General features: G+C 34.5%; 1 protein-coding gene across 2 annotated transcripts in view; it reads left to right on the top strand.

The window, feature by feature from the left end:
• LOC124358028 (leucine-rich repeat-containing protein 24-like) overlaps nucleotides 1–18,983 on the top strand; it is a 52,295-nt gene extending 33,312 nt beyond the window's left edge. For both annotated transcript variants that reach the window (XM_046810284.1, XM_046810285.1), the window contains exons 4-9: nucleotides 604–784; nucleotides 1,990–2,258; nucleotides 7,916–8,114; nucleotides 11,668–11,758; nucleotides 12,447–12,759; nucleotides 14,806–18,983. In XM_046810284.1, the coding sequence (XP_046666240.1) occupies nucleotides 604–784; nucleotides 1,990–2,258; nucleotides 7,916–8,114; nucleotides 11,668–11,758; nucleotides 12,447–12,758 (1,052 nt within the window). In that variant the 3' untranslated portion in view covers nucleotide 12,759; nucleotides 14,806–18,983. The remainder of the gene's footprint in view (nucleotides 1–603; nucleotides 785–1,989; nucleotides 2,259–7,915; nucleotides 8,115–11,667; nucleotides 11,759–12,446; nucleotides 12,760–14,805) is intronic.
• Nucleotides 18,984–21,743: the final 2,760 nt, after the last annotated feature.

The following is a 21,743-nucleotide window of genomic DNA, read 5'->3' as shown; positions in this document are numbered from 1 at the left end:
GTATAAAACTTTTTTGGTGAATTTTTACTTTCGTATATAATACTTGCTTATGCTTAACCTTATGATTGGGAATTTGACAATGCAAATGAGCATATATCCACTTTGTGTCTCATATTGTGTATTAGTTAACGATGGCAAATATTGGTTAAACCATCAAAACATTTATTGTTACTAATGAACTTAAAAGGAACAATTAACCATTTCATTAAAATTCATCCACTATTTAAGTACGAAACGATTGCGTAATGGCTTTTGTAATGCAGATTATCAAAGAGACTTTTCTTGTCACATTTTTATTCATAGATTCCTGTATAAACTCTGAATCTGCTTTAATCGCCGTTGCAGTTTTCTTCCACGACTGTTAAGCGTACAAGTTTTGCCACCGTGAATTGCGTGTGGCCTTTGCCTTGAGATGCAGGCTCTAATTGGTTCATTTACATAAGGCTCGTTTTAGCTCTGTAGACCGTGTCTAAATCACGCTATTTCAGCACTTGCTGCTGTTTGTGAACATTTCCAGAGAGCTGTTTAGACATAAACAGTATAATCTAGTTTTGTGTGCGTTCTGTAGTGAGTAGTTAGTTTCTAACGGTGGTATCTGTCAAGGTTATGGAGATTCGAGGTACACTGTTCGCGAAGGCGGCGGCTGGGTTAACTTGACTCTCGGCAGAGTTCGAGTCCAGGACCGTGGAGAACTGACCTGCGTGGCTAAGAGTCCAGGGGGTGTGGACGAGCGCAATGTCACCCTACTCGTCCCTCCAGGCTCCGGACATCCCCACTCCTCCAGGTAAGTGTGGCGAGCCACCTGATTAACATTTAGTTTTCACGAAATTTTAAACTAGAATTTAGAATAACTTTTGGATTTCGTAAAAATCATCAAGCAATTACTTTGTTTAATTTATTAAGATAGGCAATGAAGAACATCGTCTGCTTTCCACAATATACTATATTTATTAGTCTTTTTATATCAGTATATGGTCCATGCTATCCAGGAAAATTGTAAGCTTTATTTAAAATAATAAAAACATTGTATTGTAAGTAACTACAGCATCAGTTGAAAGTCATGCTTGTAAACCAAATTTGTAATGTTGAGTTAACGCTGTAACAAAAGGTGTTTATAGTATTAACTCTTCTAAAGCAGTACACACCAGAATAGTCCAACGACATATGAGGTGGTGTTGTTTCTGTATCGCTGACCATCAGCTGATCCTCGATGTTGAGCCAGATCAGTCAGTACTCAAACACGTAAAAGTGGCAATAGTGTTATGCGCGGGTTGTAGAGGGAACATTAAAACTGATCGCACTGCTGGTCGTGGTGCTGGTGCTGTTGTTAATGCCCTGGTATATGATCTATAGAGGTGGAGAGAACTGGCCACTGATCCTGGGATTGATCACGGGTCTGATCGTACTGCTGGTCGTGGTGGTGGTGCTGTGCTGTTGTTAATGTCCTGGTATATGATCTATAGAGGTGGAGAGAACTGGCCACTGATCCTGGGATTGATCACGGGTCCGATCACTCTGTTTGCCGTGGTGCTGTTGTTAATCCCTGGTATATGATCTATAGGGGTGGAGAGAACTGGCCACTGATCCTGGGATTGATCACGGGTCTGATCGCACTGCTGGTCGTGGTGGTGGTGCTGTGCTGTTGTTAATGCCTTGGTATATGATCTATAGAGGTGGAGAGAACTGGCCACTGATCCTGGGATTGATCACGGGTACGATCACTCTGTTTGCCGTGGTGCTGTTGTTAATCCCTGGTATATGATCTATAGGGGTGGAGAGAACTGGCCACTGATCCTGGGATTGATTACGGGTCTGATCGCACTGCTGGTCGTGGTGGTGGTGCTGTGCTGTTGTTAATGTACTGGTATATGATCTATAGAGGTGGAGAGAACTGGCTACTGATCCTGGGATTGATTACGGGTCTGATCGCACTGCTGGTCGTGGTGATGGTGCTGTGCTGTTGTTAATGTCCTGGTATATGATCTGTAGAGGTGGAGAGAACTGGCCACTGATCCTGGGACTGATCACGGGTCTGATCGCACTGCTGGTCGTGGTGCTGGTGCTGTGTTGCTGCCTCTGCCGCAGGAGTCGCCGCCGCCCTCCACCCAAGAAGATGCCCGACGCCCCGAACGGCGATCTCGCACACCCAGAGAAGAGCCTGCTCACGGTGGTAAATCCTGTGCAGAAGCCACCGCGTCGCTACGAGGACAGACCGGCTGAACTGGCCGAGGTCAACCGAAACCTGCTGGACGACACGGGTAAAGCGCTTATCTTATCTCCTTATTTCTGTTGAACTTCAAAACATTAAATGTAAGATGAGATAAGATAAAGGCTAAAACAGTTTCTTATCTCCCTATTTCTGTTAAATTTCAAAACATTAAATGTAAGATGAGATAAGATAAAGGAGTTCTTATCGGCACAGTAAAAGAAAGATCCACAGTACTACTGGACAGTAACACTGTAGTTTTACCTGTTTTATCACACATTATAAAACTTAAGTCTCGCAAACGGAATTTTTCCTGAAAGTTTAAAACTAAGCATAGTCGTCCCCATTTTTAAAAATAATTCAAGCAAAAAAATTGATAACCTCCGCCCAATTAGTCTTTTGTCAGTTTTTTTCAAAAATATTTGAGAAGATTATGAAAGTGCGATTAGTTAGTTCAGTATCTTAATAGTATAAATTTTTTTAGCACTAAGCAATATGGTTTTCACAAAGGGAAAGTCTACTGAAGACGCTCTTATCAATGTAACAAATTTTATTTACAATAGTTTTTAACGAAGGTGAAAAAGATTACGGGATTATTCATAGATTTTAAAAAAAGCGTTTGATTTAGTAAATCACAAAATACTTTTATGCAAATTAGAATCAATAGGAGTAAGGGGAAGTGCTCTAAAAATGGTTTGAAACATTTCTAACTGGAAGGAAGCAGCGTGTAAAAATACAAAAACTCTTTAAGTAGGCCCTACTGTTGTCAGAGCTGGAGTGCCCCAAGGTTCCATGTTGTCTGCTACTCTTTTTTTAATATTTATAAACGATTTACTAGAATCAAATTTTCTGTGGAATTCCAAGCGCTTTTGCCGATGACATAGCTATTTTTTATTCTAAAAAAAATATTCAGGATATATTCGTTAACATCTCAAATGATTTGCAACTTTTGAGGCTTTGGTGTTATAATAATAAAATGGAATTAAATGTAAAAAAAAGACAAAATATGTAAATTTTCATTTTAATGATTCAGTTTCTTGTCAAATTTAAAGTACCACAAAATTAGACTGCGTTGACATAAATTGTGACTGCTTGGTCATAAATAAAGAATTTAGTTTCAAATATCTTGGAGTTATTTTAGATGAAAGACTTACATGGGAAAAACATGTACATTCGATACTTACCACAACTGAAACCAGCTTTGAGAAAATTCTATTTTTTGAAAAAACTTTTGTAATGAAGTTTTATTGAGAACTCTTTTATTTTGCGTTAATACATTCAAAATTACAGTACGGGATTCAATGCTGGGGAGGAACTTTTAAGTATAAAATTGAAAAAATACGTGTTCTTCAAAACTATTTTATAAGAATAATTCTTAGAAAAACAAAAGAGAGAAAGTTCTTTTCCATTATACCATCAATTAAAAATTTTACCAGTACAGCACCTGTTTGTTTACAAGGTTCTACGCTTGTTTTTACATTAAAAGTGGTGACACAGGAACAAACCAACTTTTTTACAGTACAAGAAGTTGCAGTAATAATGTTTTTAGAGTGCCTAGAGTTAGAAAATCACTATTCAGACAATCTTTTATTTATGTGGGCCCAAAATATTTCAATAAACTACCAATTAATATAAAAGTATGTTCAAATATTAGAGCTTTTTCTCGGGAGGTGAAATACTGGCTGTTTGGTTACGATGACTTAAATTTTCTAAACAATGTGATTATGTAAGATAAATATAGGCTACGTTTTGTTAAAAGGAAAAAATGGAAGATTCGGCAGTTATATGATTACTTTAAATTTTGTTTTTGTTTTCTAATATTAATAATGTTTTAGTTGTAGAATGTATAGAATAAGTAATTTTAAGTTCTCAATTATGTATGCAATCTTCACACAGTTGGTGTAGCATAGTGTATATAGTGTATAGTGAGCACAGACGGCACAGAGCGTGGTGCTGCTCTTATCAAAGGACAGTTACTTTGCTGGACTGAACAATATTCATGTTTTTGTTTGTGTAGCGCTGCCACGCTACTTGAAACTGTGGCAGTGTAATTCCTGTCTACAACTCTGTAAAATACCTGTATTTATTCTGGAATAAATCATTATTATTATTATTATTATTATATTTATTATTATTATTATAGTACAAAAATATTAGTGAATCACTAATGTGCAATAAAATAGTGCCAAGATGTGGGGCACATGTTTAACATAAAAACACTAGCTTTTTTTAGTTCAATTACACTGAAACCATTTTAATTTGTTGTAGATCGTTAATCTTATCAACCTCTAATTGAACTTATCTTCTTGAAGCCATTATCCTTAGTTTAGTGGTCTCCTTAATTTCTTCAGGAGAATAAAACATTGTTGCTGCTTTAATGGCCACATCCATATAGCAGACTATTCAATTCTAAGGTTTTATTATTTTATTTATTGGTATGTCCATATTCTTTTTCAGTTCATCACAATTACAATAATTTACAATGCTCATATGGCATTATTATTGTAAAGATTGAATCCACTGTTTAAAATATCATCAGTTAGAAGATCTATCAAACAACTTGAAACAATAAGATAGCCAACACAACAAAACATGGTGTAATGCACTTAACAAAGCAACTGCGAACTATATAACAGTGTAGTTATAACTCATAGTTTAGACACCAAGAACCAATTTGTACTGTATAAACAAAACAATCAAGTTTTCATGAAATCAATAAAGGAATTTCTTTAAGTGCAAGTCAATCACTTAAAGATTGTTATAAGCACACTAGGTTGGTTGTGAGTTGAAATGGGATAGTATCAAAAAGAGAAAGGAGTTAAAAATATCAAACAACAATTTTTCCTCAGATCTTAATTTTTAAACTAGACACACTTAATACAAATTCTCTGACTCTTAAATAAAATGTTAATCAGTGCCAATAACCATATGAAGACCATGACTTTCATCTCTTTATCCCATTTGCTGACGGGTTGTATAATGGTTTTATGTGCCATAGGGTTAATTTTAAGTGTTTTAAGCTGAAAAAATATGATCTGAGAAAAAGTCCTTTTATATATTTTTTAACCCTTTTGATACATTTCTGTTTTGACCTTCAGCAAAACTATAAAGTCTTTTGATTGGCTTCTTTCTTAAGAGAAATTCCTTTATTGATTTCATGAAAACTAGGTTGTTTTGTTTATACAATGCAAATTGGCATTCAGCTCCTAGACTATCCAGCTGAAATAGCTTTTGTTCATGAATTTATATTGGTTATATCTACAGGCACTTCATGGAGAAAATGTCTTAACAGCTGTTGAGGTGGCGTTCATCTAAAAAATTCTAAGAATTGGAATTAAGACTGTTATTTATTTAAACAATGAACATTTTATAATGCAAATATGAGAACTATATCTCACACATGTTTAATTATGATGAAGCCATGCATTTTCATGTTGTTGCAACAGCACAACAACAAATTTTAATTTAAGATTTTGAATAATTTTAGATTTTGCTTAACATATGTTATTAAGATTATGAATTTTAACTGGATTTATTTAAAAAATTTTGCTCATCAAACTATTGCGCATTTTATCACAAACTTCTTATTATGTAGTTTGTTTTAGGATGTTAGTATTCACATACATATTCATTTTGATTTTTATTGGCTGAGCGTTAGCAAAGCTAATTGCTAGAGGGACTGAAAATATTTTACTTCTGACTGTCTGTAGCCTAACTTATAAGATATTGTGAGAAGGATTTCGTCTGTATACATTATATGTTACATGAAACTTTATTTCTACATAAGGAAGAATGAAGTTGGTGATGAGATTTGGCTGAGCATCAAAGAAGCTTATCACACAGTAGGAGGCACAATATCTCTTCTGTCTGTCTGTCTGTGGATTGTAAATATTTCTTTTCTGAATAATTATCTGTCTATCCATTGGACATCTCAAGAACAAAAGGAGCTGTGAATTTCAAATGTTAGCCTTTTCGGAATTTGGAATATTCCTACATTGTAGTATTTTGAGAACAAAGAATGATTCTTTACATGCCTAGAATTGTAACTACCTGACTATTCATTATCTTCTTCTTATAAGTATCACTGTTATTTATTCAAGGTAAAAGTAAACATGAATGAATCATCTTTTCTTCTTGGAAGAACAATACTTTGATAACCCATATTAGTCACTTTTTATTCTTAGTGACTGAGTTATCAAAACGTAAACATTGCTCTCATTCTCATCTCTTGCAGACTTCAGAAATGACACACTTGCTATAAACACCTGTTTTGACAACACTCAAATAAATCATGATAAGAGACTGTGTAGATATTCCTGCTTGTCATAATTTATCTTGCTATTTTATAAACGTTTTAAGAAGACTTCAAAGACTTCGGTGTTAAAAATTCCTGAAAATTAAAATTCTGATGTAGCCAAGAATCTACATCTTTGTTTTCGTAGAATTTTTGAAGCAAATAAAATAATGGCAAAGTAATTTTTCCTGTTTTTTTGTTGTTGTGGATCTTCTTAGAGATCTGAGATGTAGAATTTGAGAGTAAGAATCAGGGAGTTAAGTCTTTGGATTTCATTGTAGATCTTATTTTATTTATGGAATAAAAGAGTTGGGGTCTTCAAATAATTCATTAAATGATGCAGATACTAGCTCAGGATCACCTTTAGCCTGGATGACATTGTTTTATTTCTTGTCCTGACTGGCAAAGATAAGATAGAGACCTTGGGTGAATTCTCTTATTTCCCAAACATCTGCTTCTAGAGAATAACATTATCTTGATCTTTATTTCGAGACAAGTCGGTACCAAAGAAAATGGGTGAGAATAATCACTTGTATATTGTGGGTGAGAAAATGAAGGGTTCTTTGAATCCCAGCACTTCACAATTTCCCAAGCTCTTTCCTCGTCTTCATTATAATTTTGAACGAGAAGTCATAATTTTACTGAAATTTAAACAGAATTTTACTGTCATAAAAGATTAAGTGGATCACTTTGTTTATTCATCTATTGATGACTTCAGCTACCCTAAGATGTCCTTTACTGGCTTTCACTACAGTGCACCTGGTGGGATGAGATCTCCCCTTTCTTTGATGGTGACTGCAAATTTTGTATCGTCATTATCCCCATCTATTACAGTTGTTTGTGATTATGGATGGGTTGAGAAGCAATTGTTTTGGATAAAAATGCCATTATTTTCTACAGTGGATAACTATTTACTAAATACATGCTGAAGTGATGGATTTCTGAACACTTCACTGTTTAACAAATGGTTTGGAACTGAGGGAGAGTAATTCTTAGCTCGTCAACAGCCTGAGTGGACTTGATTACCTTGGAAACCCAAGTTGGAAATATGTTTAATTTAGCAGATTCAAATTAACCAAAATAACAACAAGATATACTTCCTGTAATTGTCCAGAGCAAAGCCGGATAAACACCACAAGAATATTATTATGAGGCAGCTACATGAACAACATGATCATCAGAAGTTCTAAGTGAACAAAATATGTGGTCTTGGAGTATAAAGGCACAACCAATTTCCATGTACTGGTGTTAAGGATGACTTTGAGGTACAGTTCCTTGTCTGGTGTCTCCTCCTGACATTCTGATCTTCCGTGGAGGTTTGAACGATTTACCACATTTAGCCTGAAACATTTTCAATAGTATACCACATTCTAGATCTCAGTCACCTGGAGTATCACAACTCAAACATGTTACAGGTACCAGTGTTGGGGGTGACTTCGAGGACAGGTCCACTGAGTCCGCAGCCACAACTCCCTGCGTGGAACCTCCCCACTACCCTCCCGACTTGTTGGCCTTTCCTCGAGGCATGAGCAGTCCGCCACACCTCTCTTCACCCACCCACGGCACATTGCCATACTCCAGGTCTCAGTCACCGTTCTCACCCACACGTCCCGGGTAAGTCATCTTTGGTTATGAGATCACTTTGAAATGCTATGATGTATTCATTGATATAGAAGTTTGTAGGGAGTTACTCATCTCTCAGTTTCGTTCCCATGCAGATTTGGGAAGGGTCAATATTAGAGCACTCAACACTTAATATAACCCTCTCAAACAAGCTTTTTGTTGGGCTCGGTACTTATCGTTAAGCAACTAAGTGTTTGTGAGAACAAGTTTGTGGTGTTCATGCCATCAACTAGGCTAGTAACAACTTACTTGTGTAACTAGTTAGCGTACCACTAGCAGTTTACTGTTCTCTTCATTATCCCCATATTGAACATTCATGGTTTTATTTCAAAAGTAAGGGTGGCAAAAATATTATGATAGTAACAATTTAATTTTAATCCTCAGGTAAAATGTTGGTTTTGGATATTTTCAAAAAAGTATGTCTGATAAATATTTTTCCACGTATTAAAGTACTGTCTGTATAACCAAATTAAAAAATAAACATTCATCTAATTTGTCACGTTAAAAACGTTTTATTAATTTATGAATATTTTAAATTCTACTTCCTACCCCTTCCAAAACTGTGCACAATTAACCACTTTAACCATTAAAATGGTTTTCATTACTTAAAATCTTATCTGCGTACTGTAAGGACACAAATTGCATATTTCAAAAAAACATAAAAAAAAAATAAAAGGTTGAATTTTTTATAAAATGTAACTGTATACTTAGTACAGCGACAGGAGATAATACAGGATATTTCTTTTTTTTTAAACTTTTAACATGTAAATGAATTAATAAACACCACTGATATACCTTTTTATCACATTCATTGTGGCTATATACTGAGTTGTGTTGTCAAGCTTTAAAAGGATCGCACCTTAAGGTTTCTGTCACAGTCAGTGTTATTTTTAACTTTGAAGGTTTTAAAACCCAACAACTCATGTTGATTTAATTGAAATAACAAAACCCTTTTAAAAAATACATTTTTACACTTTTTTATTGACATTTTAAACGCGATTTATTTCACTTAGTTAAGTGTAATGTAAGAATTATTCATTTTTAATGTAACTCAGAATTATCTACCTCAAAATCTATCCTGAAGTGAATTACAAGAAATGATGCAAACTCGAAGTTATTTATTTATAGGTTAGTTTTTGCAGCTTTCAATATGCCATTACTTATCCAGTAATGCTTTATCTCCCTCATAAAAATGTAAAAGTTAGTAGTAGATAAAGCCTGTGTAAAGAAGTGTTTCACTATGCGGTTATGTCATTAGGCGGTTATTGACAAAATTAAACACCCTTGGCTCGTAACACCGATGATGTTTATGAGGAACATTTCCCCTCTCATAATAGTTACATTCCTGGCTGCATTTACAGCTTTATGGGCATTACTCTGGGCTGTGGACCAAAACTACTTGGTGGGCCAACTGTTGTGGGTTACTGCTGGCAAACACACACAAACAATCTGCCTTGTGTAGAGGGGGGGGGGAGAAGGGGCAGTTAAAACTGCACCAATTACAGACTGAAGAACAGACTGGCTAAAGGCTGAAATAATACAAATTTTTATCCAAAAGAAGTCAGTCCTTTGCGTTTTGAAAGTCATGCCAAATAGTCTATTAAAATTTTGTTGTAGACCAAAACTAAAATAGATTTACTTAGTAAATCTGCTAACCCTACAAGCTAAAAATCGGTTTTAGTTTTACCCTAGAATTGACAATTCTAAACTTACACATTGGGGAGCATTTGTTATGCTTCTTCACAGGCTCTATTTAAAACAATGTATAAATACTATAGTAGGTTTACTTTGCCATTTTCTACATTGATTGCTTCACAATTAGTTTGATTTTCAAGTTTGACACAATATTGTGGTCCTATAATAGGGTAGTGTATCTATATAGGACTATTTATGTAAAATATGCATTTGTCCAAAAGAATTTCTTTTACCAACTCTTGGATAAAAATACCCAATTTTTATTTTTAAGAATGTATTAATTCCTTTAAGAAAGTAGTAATCAATTATCAGCTACACTAATTTTGGGAGGAGTCAAAGTGTGATGGTAGTTAAAGGGTTAAACATACCAAATGAACATTTTGCACGTAATTTTTCTATGTTGATAAACTTAAAACCAACCATCAGACAATTGGTGGGTTGGTGGTACGTGGTTGGTATATCAACAAAATAAAGAGATTGAAAACGTTGAGGTTTGTCATTTTCAGTCCCTTTATCTTTGATTCCAATCATACAATCATATTTGTTGTGTTAGAACAGCATTGTGGTAGTAGAATAGGAATAATTTATTACTTTCATGTTCACTCAGAGATATATTCTCTCTCTCAATGAAATCCCAGCTTTAGCCTGTTTGCAAAACACTTCAATTTCTCTAAAGTTTAATTTAATTGCTTATAATTGATTTTATGTCATTTCCGTTTTATGATTTAAATCTGTATAAACATCAATTTTGTAATGTACAGCTATAACGATTATTCTGATTAGCTTCCTCTAGCACTAGTAAAATATTACTGACAACTATCAGGATCAAACTGATAACCATGCTGACACTTATAAGATATAACTGACAACTATCAGGATCAAACTGATAACCCTCCTGACACTTATAAGATATAACTGACAACTATCAGGATCAAACTGATAACCATCCTGACACTTATAAAATATAACTGACAACTATCAGGATCAAACTGATAACCATGCTGACACTTATAAGACATAACTGACAACTATCAGGATCAAACTGATAACCCTCCTGACACTTATAAGATATAATTGACAACTATCAGGATCAAACTGATAACCCTCCTGACACGTATAAGATATAACTGACAACTATCAGGATCAAACTGATAACCATCCCATAAGATATAACTGACAACTATCAGGATCAAACTGATAACCATCCTGACACTAATAAGATATAACTGACATCAGGATCAAACTGATAACCATGCTGACACTTATAAGACATAACTGACAACTATCAGGATCAAACCGATAACCATCCTGACACTTATAAGATATAACTGACAACTATCAGGATCAAACTGATAACCATGCTGACACTTATAAGATATAACTGACAACTATCAGGATCAAACTGATAACCATGCTGACACATAAGATATAACTGACAACTATCAGGATCAAACTGATAACCATCCTGACACTTATAAGATATAACTGACAACTATCAGGATCAAACTGATAACCATCCTGACACTTATAAGATATAACTGACAACTATCAGGATCAAACTAAACTGATAACCATGCTGACACTTATAAGACATAACTGACAACTATCAGGATCAAACTGATAACCATCCTGACACTTATAAGATATAACTGACAACTATCAGGATCAAACTGATAACCATCCTGACACTTATAAGATATAACTGACAACTATCAGGATCAAACTGATAACCCTCCTGACACTTATAAGATATTACTGACACCACACTTGACCATACAGGAATCCATCTCCCCAATCACCAACTTTTGCCACAATCCCTGGTGAGTGATGTGTGATTTGTTGTGTGCAGGTATGTAACCATACCCAGGAGGCCCAGGGTGCCCAGCTGGTCCAGTGCTCCCACCCCGACACTACTGGAAGATCCCCTGGGACTACTTAAGGTAAGGAAGGGTTAGACATTGTACCGACTTGGGTCAGGCTCACTTTAGAATATAGCCTCAGAGAAGAAGAGTGATCCGATCCTCTCTTTGTCTGGGTCATCAATATTTCTGATAGAACACAATGAAATTATTATAAGAACTTAGTTTTTCAACTTTCAATATATTTTGTCTCAAAACTGCTAGAATTTGTTAGTATTTTATGTACAGTGCTAGCAGATGAAAACAAAGCCTTGTTATCAGATCATTTAGTTAAAGTTGATTCTAACAAATACATTCTTCAGTTACAAAGAAAAAAAGTTAAAATAATTGAGTTTTAAGTTTATCATTTTGGGGTTAATGTTTCTCATACAAATTGTATCACTTTTAGATGGAAACATTGTGAACACACAAATGGAAATAGTGTTTCTCAACCTCGTTTGTGATCTAATTACACAATATGATGCCAGTACTGGAACGTCTTACTACTATTACTTCAGTACTATTAAATGTAGCATTCAACAGCACACGATACATTTTGGGATTAAACTCATTACGATACATTCTGTATAAGCTGTTTGAGTTGCAGAGCTCATGTTGCTGGTAACAGTTGGAACCCTGGCACACGATACATTTTTGATGTTAGTTAAACTCATTACGATACATTCTGTATAAGATGTTTGAGCTAAAGAGGTTGTGTTGTTGTTAACAGTTGGAGCCGGTGTACGACAACCTGGGTCCTCGCACCACGGCAGATGGCAGCTCTGTGTTGAGTCTTAACAAGAGTGTGGCAGAGCCTCAAGCCAGGCCTCGACCTCAGGTCCCACCTCAACACTGCAGTACTCTGCCCACCCCGCGCAAGGTGCCCCGCCAGGCCCCCGAGGGTGCCCCGCTCCCACGCACAGTGTCTGCTGAGGGTCCGCTCTCACCTACTAGGCCCAAGGTGCCGCCCAAACCTCCGCCAAAGCCCAAGAAAAACGGACCCCTGTACGAGGACGAGGGAGAAGATGGCACAGAAGTCTGAGGTATTTCTTCTTATGTTGCTCTTTTTAGAATTTAAAAAGCTACATGAAGAGCTGTTATATGTATATAAGTGATATTTTTACTATATTAATTATTTTCTTTTAAGAAACACTGAATGAAAGATTAATTACCAGAGTGACTGTCATGTTACATCCACTCTGCATGGAATTACTTTAGCCCCCTCCTTTTATACACCCCTGACTGCCACTAATAGGGTTAAAGTAAACTTAAAGATTTTGTTCTACTCCAGTTGTGTGATTGGAGTTAAATACATTAATAATGCATTTAATCAGAAAGTTGATGATAACTTTACCATGGAACATTGTGAGTTTGAGAGAAAATGTTTAGTAGGTACGCCTTCATAAGGGTTTAAGTTTTAATTTATGTTGCTTGAACTATCACAAGAATATATATGATTCCTTCTAAGCAGACTGTATCTGATTTTTTTACTTAAAAAAGTATTTAAAGGAAATCAATATTGTTTTAGTTCGTATTCTATTGAATACTAAAACATCATAAAAATCTAAACACTAAAATATTATATTGTGTTTCTCGATACATAATATTATTATAATGCTTTTCTCGATAATTTATATTGTTACAGTATTCTTCTCGATACACAATACGGTAGCATTATATTTCTCAGTACATAACATGACATTATCTTTCTCTATACATAATATTGTTACATTATCTTTCTTGATACATAGTATTGTTACATTATCTTTCTCGATACATAATATTGTTACATTATCTTTCTTGGTACATAATATTGTATATATATTTCAATTATAAAATCGGAAATATATAAAAATAACGGTTATGACCATCAATTAATTTATTCTGGTGAGATGTTTTGTTCTGGCAAAGTCTATATACTAGAGTTATAAAATTCTGTCATTTTCTATGTGACACAAACTACTTTTCTTTTCAAGAATTTGAACAATGGGCCACTTTGTGTTCCCAAAATAGAAATTTTACTGGCTTGGATTAGTTTTAGAAAACACTGTTTGTTGGGTATTGTTTCAAAGCACATATACAGTATATAAAGTGGCCAAAAAAATGTTTGTGTCCATTTTTATTGTTTACATTTTTCAGATATTTTTTGCTGCAATATGTTCCAAACTATCTCTAATATGAACAGTACCTAATGTTGAAATTTCCATAGATTACAAATTTAAGACTCTTATGTTTCTGTAAAACCCTGTTGTTGCTAAAATAAAAATAAGATTCTTCAGTACTGGAAAAGCATTTTGAATAATTGTTTTAAATAAAACAGAAGTTTACTCATCCAAATTCACCAAACACTACACTACGTGTTGTATTTCTACATCTAGATGTTAATATGAAACACCTCCATGTATGAGAAACATCAGTGGAAACATTGTCTCAGTAAAATTATTATAATATTACGTTTAAAAAAAACACAGTATAAAATATTAAAAGTGCAATTTTCAGTTTAATATTTCAAAATATCACCTGGATGACAAAAAGTGTATAACATGTAATATCTGTCTTCATGGAAATTTGGATGAGGTAACTTATGTTTTTATTTGTCATACAGTTTTGGAGACTCGTAATTGAACAATGTTCCAAGCATTTTTTTGCTAGAGGATAGTGGACGGGTGGTTTGATATGCTGTACGTGAATGTTGAGTTTAGCTCCAGTTCACCTTCCTCTTAGTGCATCATCTGGAATCTGAAGCTGTCACAGACTTGACTCCTGGAATCTATTGTCATTTCATCTGAAGAGATGAAAAACAACAATAATTAACAGCTCTCTGTAGTTCAATTTGAGCTTCTTCGTCGTGACTTTTTTTGGATCACTTCAGATGAACATGACTCCAGGTCCCAGGAGTCGAGTCCGTTACAGTGTCAGATTCCAGATGCTGCACTAAGAGGAAGGTGAACTGGAGCTAAACTCAACATTGACATTGAATTAACCCTTCCTAACATAGCTACATTATATGTAGATCACTCTAAATGGTTTTCGTTACTATTTATAATCTCTGAAGATCTATCTCTATTTTCCGTTTGTTGTTGTGGCAGGTCTGGTGTTTCCTCGTCTGGGTAGCTGGCAGATAGCAGCTGTGTTCCTGGCCTGAGGGGTGGCACTGTGCCGGGGGTGTGAATAGTTACGACAGGGTACAAGAAACATGACATTTGTGTTAGGATTACGGCAGCTAATTATTCCGGAAGTCTCATCAACCTTATGGCGTCGTAAGATTTCCGTGATGTAGTCGAGTATGAAACTTTTACTGCATCGGTAGCTAGACCTTTCCCGTGCACTATGAGGTGGTTCATCGGAAAGCAGCTCACCTACTTTTAGTGCAGACAAACGAATAGCAAAATAGTGTAAAATATTCTCTACTGAAATGATCTATTTGATGACAACAAATACTTGTGTTGTTTCTGAGAACCATGACTTTTCAATCAGTATTAACTGGGTGCATGTTTCAAGGTTCTTCTTCAGAGTATAGAATGCAGTTGGGAAATTGTTTTCAGATTATCTGCTCCAAGTTTGTTTACTTTGTAAATAGTTCCCCTCAGAGATAAAGATCTCACTCAGACAAATGTACCAACTGCATTTCTTACTTGGAATAACCTTTGTGTGAGCTGCTTGTAAATGAACCATTTAAATTGATATTATATAATTTCTAATTCCTTCAGAAGTTAAAAACTGTGTTTTTCAACTTTCTAATATTTATCTTTAGATTCGTTTAAATTTCTAGGTGCTTTGAAGTTTTAATTAAACCGTTAGTAAACAGTAAAATAAGTAGTAAAACTTGACGAACAAGCATTGAGTTTTAATTTACTTGTTAGGTGTATGTTGGTTGATACCAGTTAGAAAATTTATCACGGTGCCTCTGTTTGGTGACAAAATCTACTTTTAGATTTGGAGTTAGATAATATATGTATGTTGTAGCATAAAATGACATAGTTTTTAATTTTCTTCTCGTATTAAAGTGTTAGTTTCACCATTTTTGCATAAGTGATTCAAAAAATTGCCAATGATTTTCACTTGCTGGGTGCTAGCTTAAAACGAAACAGAGTATGATGAGCTACATTATAAAACAATGTGGCTTGCTAGAAAAAAACCACATTTATTCCAAAGCATGTATGTCCTTTAACATCACTAAAATATTTTATTTTGTAAAATCTGATCAAAGATTTCTGAATAACTCAAAAATAAGAGTCGAAAAGAGAGAGTGGTTTGTTGTTGTTAAACTATTAAGTTTAATGAAATTGTTTAGCCCTTTTTCATTTCCAAATACCGTACACGGTATTAAATCAAAACGTTTTAAATACAACTACTGAGTAAATATAAAAAAACAACTCTATCTTCTATACTACAATTTCTCTTGAATGTTACTACGACTCGTAATAAAAACATAAGTGCAGTGTAAATGTAACTTCCATTCTGAATCAAACTAGCGAAGTTGAATGAAACATGAAATATATTAGAAGTGGGAGCTGGGGTTAGTCCCTTTGATTGATGTATTGATTGTTATGGAACATTATAAATAAATGAGGTTAATACAACATAATGCAGATGGTAATGTTGGGGTTGATCTCTTTCAATTTACATGACGCTACGTAATTGATCAACAACGATTTGTTGCTGTAAGTCAGTATAAAAATTCAGTTCCATGCGAACAATTACAGTACTATATATGTTTTCACAACATTTAATTCAGGTAGATTTGGCTGATCCTAAAAAATGGACAGGCTATTGTTGTTGTTGTTTGTGTAATGGTAGCAATTTTAATTACAGTCAAACTCCATAAAATTAGGAACACATCAGTAATTCTGTGATGATCAAATATAGCACAAGTACAATCCGTGGTTCACAATAATATGAATTAATTCTAGAATCATCAGTTTTAAAGAGATTTTATGTCTCTGTAATACTAAACTTAATATGAAGGCATTGCACAGAAATTTGATCTTTTTGTTCTTAGGCTTACGCGGCGTGTCATAATTAACACGAAAGTCTTCCGGTTCACACCGGGTCAAAACATTGCTTACGCGATCTAATACTCAAAATATTTTGGCCTCGTTGTCGTAAGCCATGATCAGTCAACAGATATTGAACCGAAACACACTCGCCTCTGAAATATTTTAAGAATGTGATTATTGTGTAAGCAATGTTTCGACGTGGTGTGAACTAAGAAGACTTTAGTATTTGATTTTTGACCTAGACAGGACATTTTTAAATCCGTGTTGTATGTCTATCTGTTTGTACGATAATACTTGATAAAAAGGTCTGAAAAACTTGGTACTTAGGTTTCACATGGTCTAAACAAGAACCTTATTGATTTTGGGATCAAAAGGTCAAAATCAAAGGTAAAAATAAAACTAAAAATTTTTATATTAGTCTCATGAATAGCCATAATTGCACCAGAAAATGCAAATAAAATAAAATTGATATTAAAAACCAAGTGCAATCATATGAGTTGTATCATGTGACGCAGTTACTTTGTTGGATTGTTTGGGCTTGTTACATTCTTCGATACTCCGTTGTTTGGTACGTTAATAAATTGTTCATTATTAAATTACTTAAAAACTGAACAAGGAATCAAACCAGTAAAACTTACCCTGCAAATTCCATAATCTTGTAAAATAAATTTGAAAAACTGCTGTTGCTATTTGTTTTTATCTGATATGATTGACTCTTTAGTACATTTGATTTTTATTTTACTCTAGCTTAAGTTGGTACACTGGTTAGCTATTGGATGCTCATCTGAGGCTTCGCTTTAACATGGAGCTAAAGTTTAAAAATGCCTAATAAATAGGAATTTGTCTCAAATCCTTAAATTTTCTATTTTAGACATGTTTATAAATTATTTTCAATATAGAGTTTCTTATTGGAAAATCTATACTAAATATAAATTACAAACAGTATTAACAAATGACCGTAGTTTTTACAATTCATGATAATGGAGATACAAAATCTCACTTTCTACATTGAAGAATTTTGGATTTGACACGAACTTTAGCCCCATGTTAAAAAGCAGAGCCTCAGATGCGTGGTTGACAGCTAACTAAACTACCTTTCCCTCTTAAGCTTAATCAGTGGGTTGTACAACCAATAGTAATTCACAACAACAATTGTTGTTGTCATGGTAGTTATTTTTCTATCAAGGGAAGAAAGTGTAATTTTACATTATATGCGATTTCTCTTTACCCTACGAACAATTTATGTGACTAAACTTTACATTTATGTCTGTAATCTGAACCACTATAATTTTAGATAACACTAATTTACGTCTCCTCAGTAGCTAAAGAATATTTTTTTGGTGCTTGTGTAATTATAATGGCTGTTTTACTTTATCCACAGGGAGACAAAATTACTTCGCTATGGAGTAATTAAACCTATTTATTTAAGTTTTTTAATTACCTAAATTTAATTATAGTTCGATTTAAACCCTTGCTCTAAATGTGCTCCTGTATTTATTAATTGGTAATCTCATACTTGCCATTATATTTAAATAATCTAGGAGTCTACGGATAAATACAGCATTTTAAGTGTGTAATACAGTAAAAGATTGTGTGCGTTAATCTGTAAGGTATCTGTAAATGTTGTGTAGAGGCTTAGGTGCAATTGTGGATATGTTTAATTTATATACAGGCACAGTGTAATAGAATACAGAGTTGATGAGACTTCCTCTCTGGCATGTAAAACTGTACAGAAGTATCGCTTCAGATAAATATGTGTATTTTATAAGTTAACAAAATGAACAAGTTTCCATTATTTTTTATATACGCTTCCAAAATGGAACTTTCAGTGCCTTCTTAATGAATTGTACATAAAAGATGTAAATACATAATTTTATATTGTAAATAACGAGTCTCATAGTTATGTTTATTTTTGTGAAGTCGTTCCTTTTATGTTAAGACTGATATTGTTTTGGTTTATGTGGGACCACACCTCTGTTACTCGTTTGGACTTGAGAGCAAAATAATCGTGTTAATTTGTGTAAATAGGATTTTATCGTATGTATTATACTTGTCTCTGTTGGCAACGATTGTCAGTTTACTGTAAAATCGTATGTAAATAAGGATTATATCACAGTTATCCTGCTAATAAGTCAATATTTATATACATTAGGAATCTTCTTTTTCATGTTTATTCCATTTTGAAACATAAAGTACCTTATTTGTGTCGACCGAACGCAAATTGTGAAACATTCATCAGATAATAAAAGCTTTTTGATTGCCAAACACTGTAGAGTGATTTTATTTTTGCCTTATTTATCTGCTTTAATCCTTGGTATGTTCTCACTGGTACATAGTGATCCACTCCAGTCATCCTATAATAGTTATTTAGCACTCTAAAGGTTTAAAAATAGTTTAATACCAGTTGGTGAAAAAGGACTCCTTGTTATGAAAATTCATAAGAACAGTACTTGTTAAATGGGAATAATAATTCTTTGGCTCTGTTGAGCATACTGTTAAGTTTTATTCTTGTAAGTTGTACACCTGTTTGACCTAGAGCGCAACAATATTGCAACTGCCAGGACACTCGACTGTCGATGCAATGACTACTCCACAGCAGAAAGTACACGTCACTTGGTTTTTGTTTCTCTTAGGACAAGAAGCTTAGAAATTACTTTGTCCTAAACGGACCTTTGCACTGCTTCCGGAGTGTCAGGATATTCTTGATGAGTACGGTTGGGGGTTAGAGGCCACCTCCTGTCAAGATCCATGAGCAAGGATTTTGGACATTAATCTCAGTCATGTCTCCAAGGTAGAAGGGAAAGCCAGCTCTGTATCAGCCTCTCCAATCAAAGCAAGCAGAGCTGGCATGCCCTTATGTCTTGACTAGCAAGAACCTTTAACACTTAGGGAGCCCCACCAACTCCCAACAGTCATCTCCCGCAGTAGACTAGCCCTATTGATCTACCCTTGCACCCCAAATCACGACATTTACGGTTACTGATGTGCTGCTCCTGGACATCCATAAGATTGCCCAGATCTAAGTGACACATCAGTTTTTGCTGCACCTAGTGTAGGTTAAACTGGAAAGTATAAACCAGCCAGAATTGAACCCTACTTGGGGAATGGTAGTCAGGTTGGTACACCTGTTTGACCTAAAGTGCAACAATATTCCAACTTGTGCCACACTCAACTCTTGACAGTCAGTGAAATGACTGCTCCACAGCATAAAGAACAATGTATCGTTTGGTTAGTGGAAACAAATTCTGTTACTGTTGTGCAGCGTAACTTCAGACGTGAATATGGTGTTAATGCACCTGGTCTTAAGTCAATTCATGGTTGCTTAAAACACTATAAAGAGTTTGGTAATGTTTTAAAAGGAAAGTCACAGAGAAGCCCAATTGTTCAGAGTTTCATGTTCTCGCAGCCTTAAGAAGTTACTAATGTGACGTAGTCTACAATTGGGATTATGGAAATGTACTGTTTATGATGTGGTATGTAAAAGGCTTAAATTACATGCGTACAAAATTGAATGGTTTATGAAATGAAACCAAAAGAATAAATGCTTAAGGCTAGATTTTGCTTTTAAAATTCTCAACAGAGTTGATGATAATCCAGATTACACATAACGTAGCTAAGGTGGGATGGGTTGATTCAATGTGAATGTTGAGCTCAGCTCCAGTTCACCTTCCCTTTGGGCAGAGTAGGAAATCTGACTTCACAGACTCAACTCCTGGAACCCGGAGTCATGCTCTTCTGAAGAGATCCCAAAAAAGTCGGCAACAAAGAAGCTCAAATTGTGCACCAATAGAGACGATAAGAATATCTCTTTAACTAGATTACACCATATTTTTATATTAGTAGTCGTGGTGTTACTGATGTTCAAACAATGAAAAGAGTTTGTAAACAGCAACAATTGTCGAGTTTGGAGGTCTGAGAAAGGTCCGAAAATTGTTCAATACCAACAAGACTTGCAAAGTGTGGTCAGCCGCAAAGAACAACGAATTTTCGAATTTTCGTAACTTTTATCTTTGCAGATAAGACTATAAATGGGGATATCTACTAACTTGGTGATAACTAAACTGTAGAAGTTTTCTCAGTTGGATGACATTAAATCAAGAAGGATGGGTAGAAGGCTGGTCGTGTGGGTTCCAAGAAATCTAGATATAACTCCACTGAACTTTATTCATGGGGTTATATCTAGAACTCGGTGTAAGCAGAAAAGGGATATCAAGTACCTGTTGGATATCTGCAGGGCTACAAATGGATCACAATCCAAATGTATTAGTGTTAAAAAACCAGATTATTCCCTCTTTCATCTCATTTATTAGTCAGAAATATGTAAATTCTACATTAAGTAACAGTTATTAAAAACCAGGGAGTTCTTTTTCGGACACCCGGTATAGTAAGAAAAATATTGTCATTTAACATTTGGTATGGTTTAAGGAGACTATCTGACACATGTAATCCTTTCCAGTCACCCAAAAATAGTTATTTTGTGTTCTAAATTTAACATTCTATGATACAAGTTAAGTATTGTTAGATAATTGTTGTTATTGTACTATTTTGTCTTCCTAACGGCGAAAATCAGTCAGGGTCTGATAAGATTTGAACCCGTGCTTTGTCTAACTCAGACCCAAAGTCTAGATTGTAGCCTTAATCTAAGGAAGTAAAAATGAGAAGGAACTAGCAAATAATATAGAATAAACTAGCATTTTCTTCAAGTAGAAAATGTCTTGCACAACAGTTTTCAAATGTTATAATTATCTGTATATCTCTTTTTAATGGAAAATTTATAAAATAGTAGAATTTCAGAGGCTTTTTGAATCTTGTTTGGTAAGGCTTTTGCTCAGTCAGATTCTAATGGAAGTAAAAACAAATCATTCAGAAACAGTGAATGCTCATTCATAGGTTTTCAAATTTACAAGAATTATCTGAAATATTTACAAAATAATTCAGTAACAGTACTTTGTGTGATGATGGGACACTGAAAGATAATGGTTCTGACTAGAAATACTACTAAGTTTTAAAGCTGGGAAAGCAAAAAA

This window comes from Homalodisca vitripennis, chromosome 3 (genome assembly GCF_021130785.1).
Source record: "Homalodisca vitripennis isolate AUS2020 chromosome 3, UT_GWSS_2.1, whole genome shotgun sequence".
Lineage (NCBI taxonomy): Eukaryota > Metazoa > Arthropoda > Insecta > Hemiptera > Cicadellidae > Homalodisca > Homalodisca vitripennis.
This window is presented reverse-complemented; position numbering and strand designations above follow the sequence as displayed.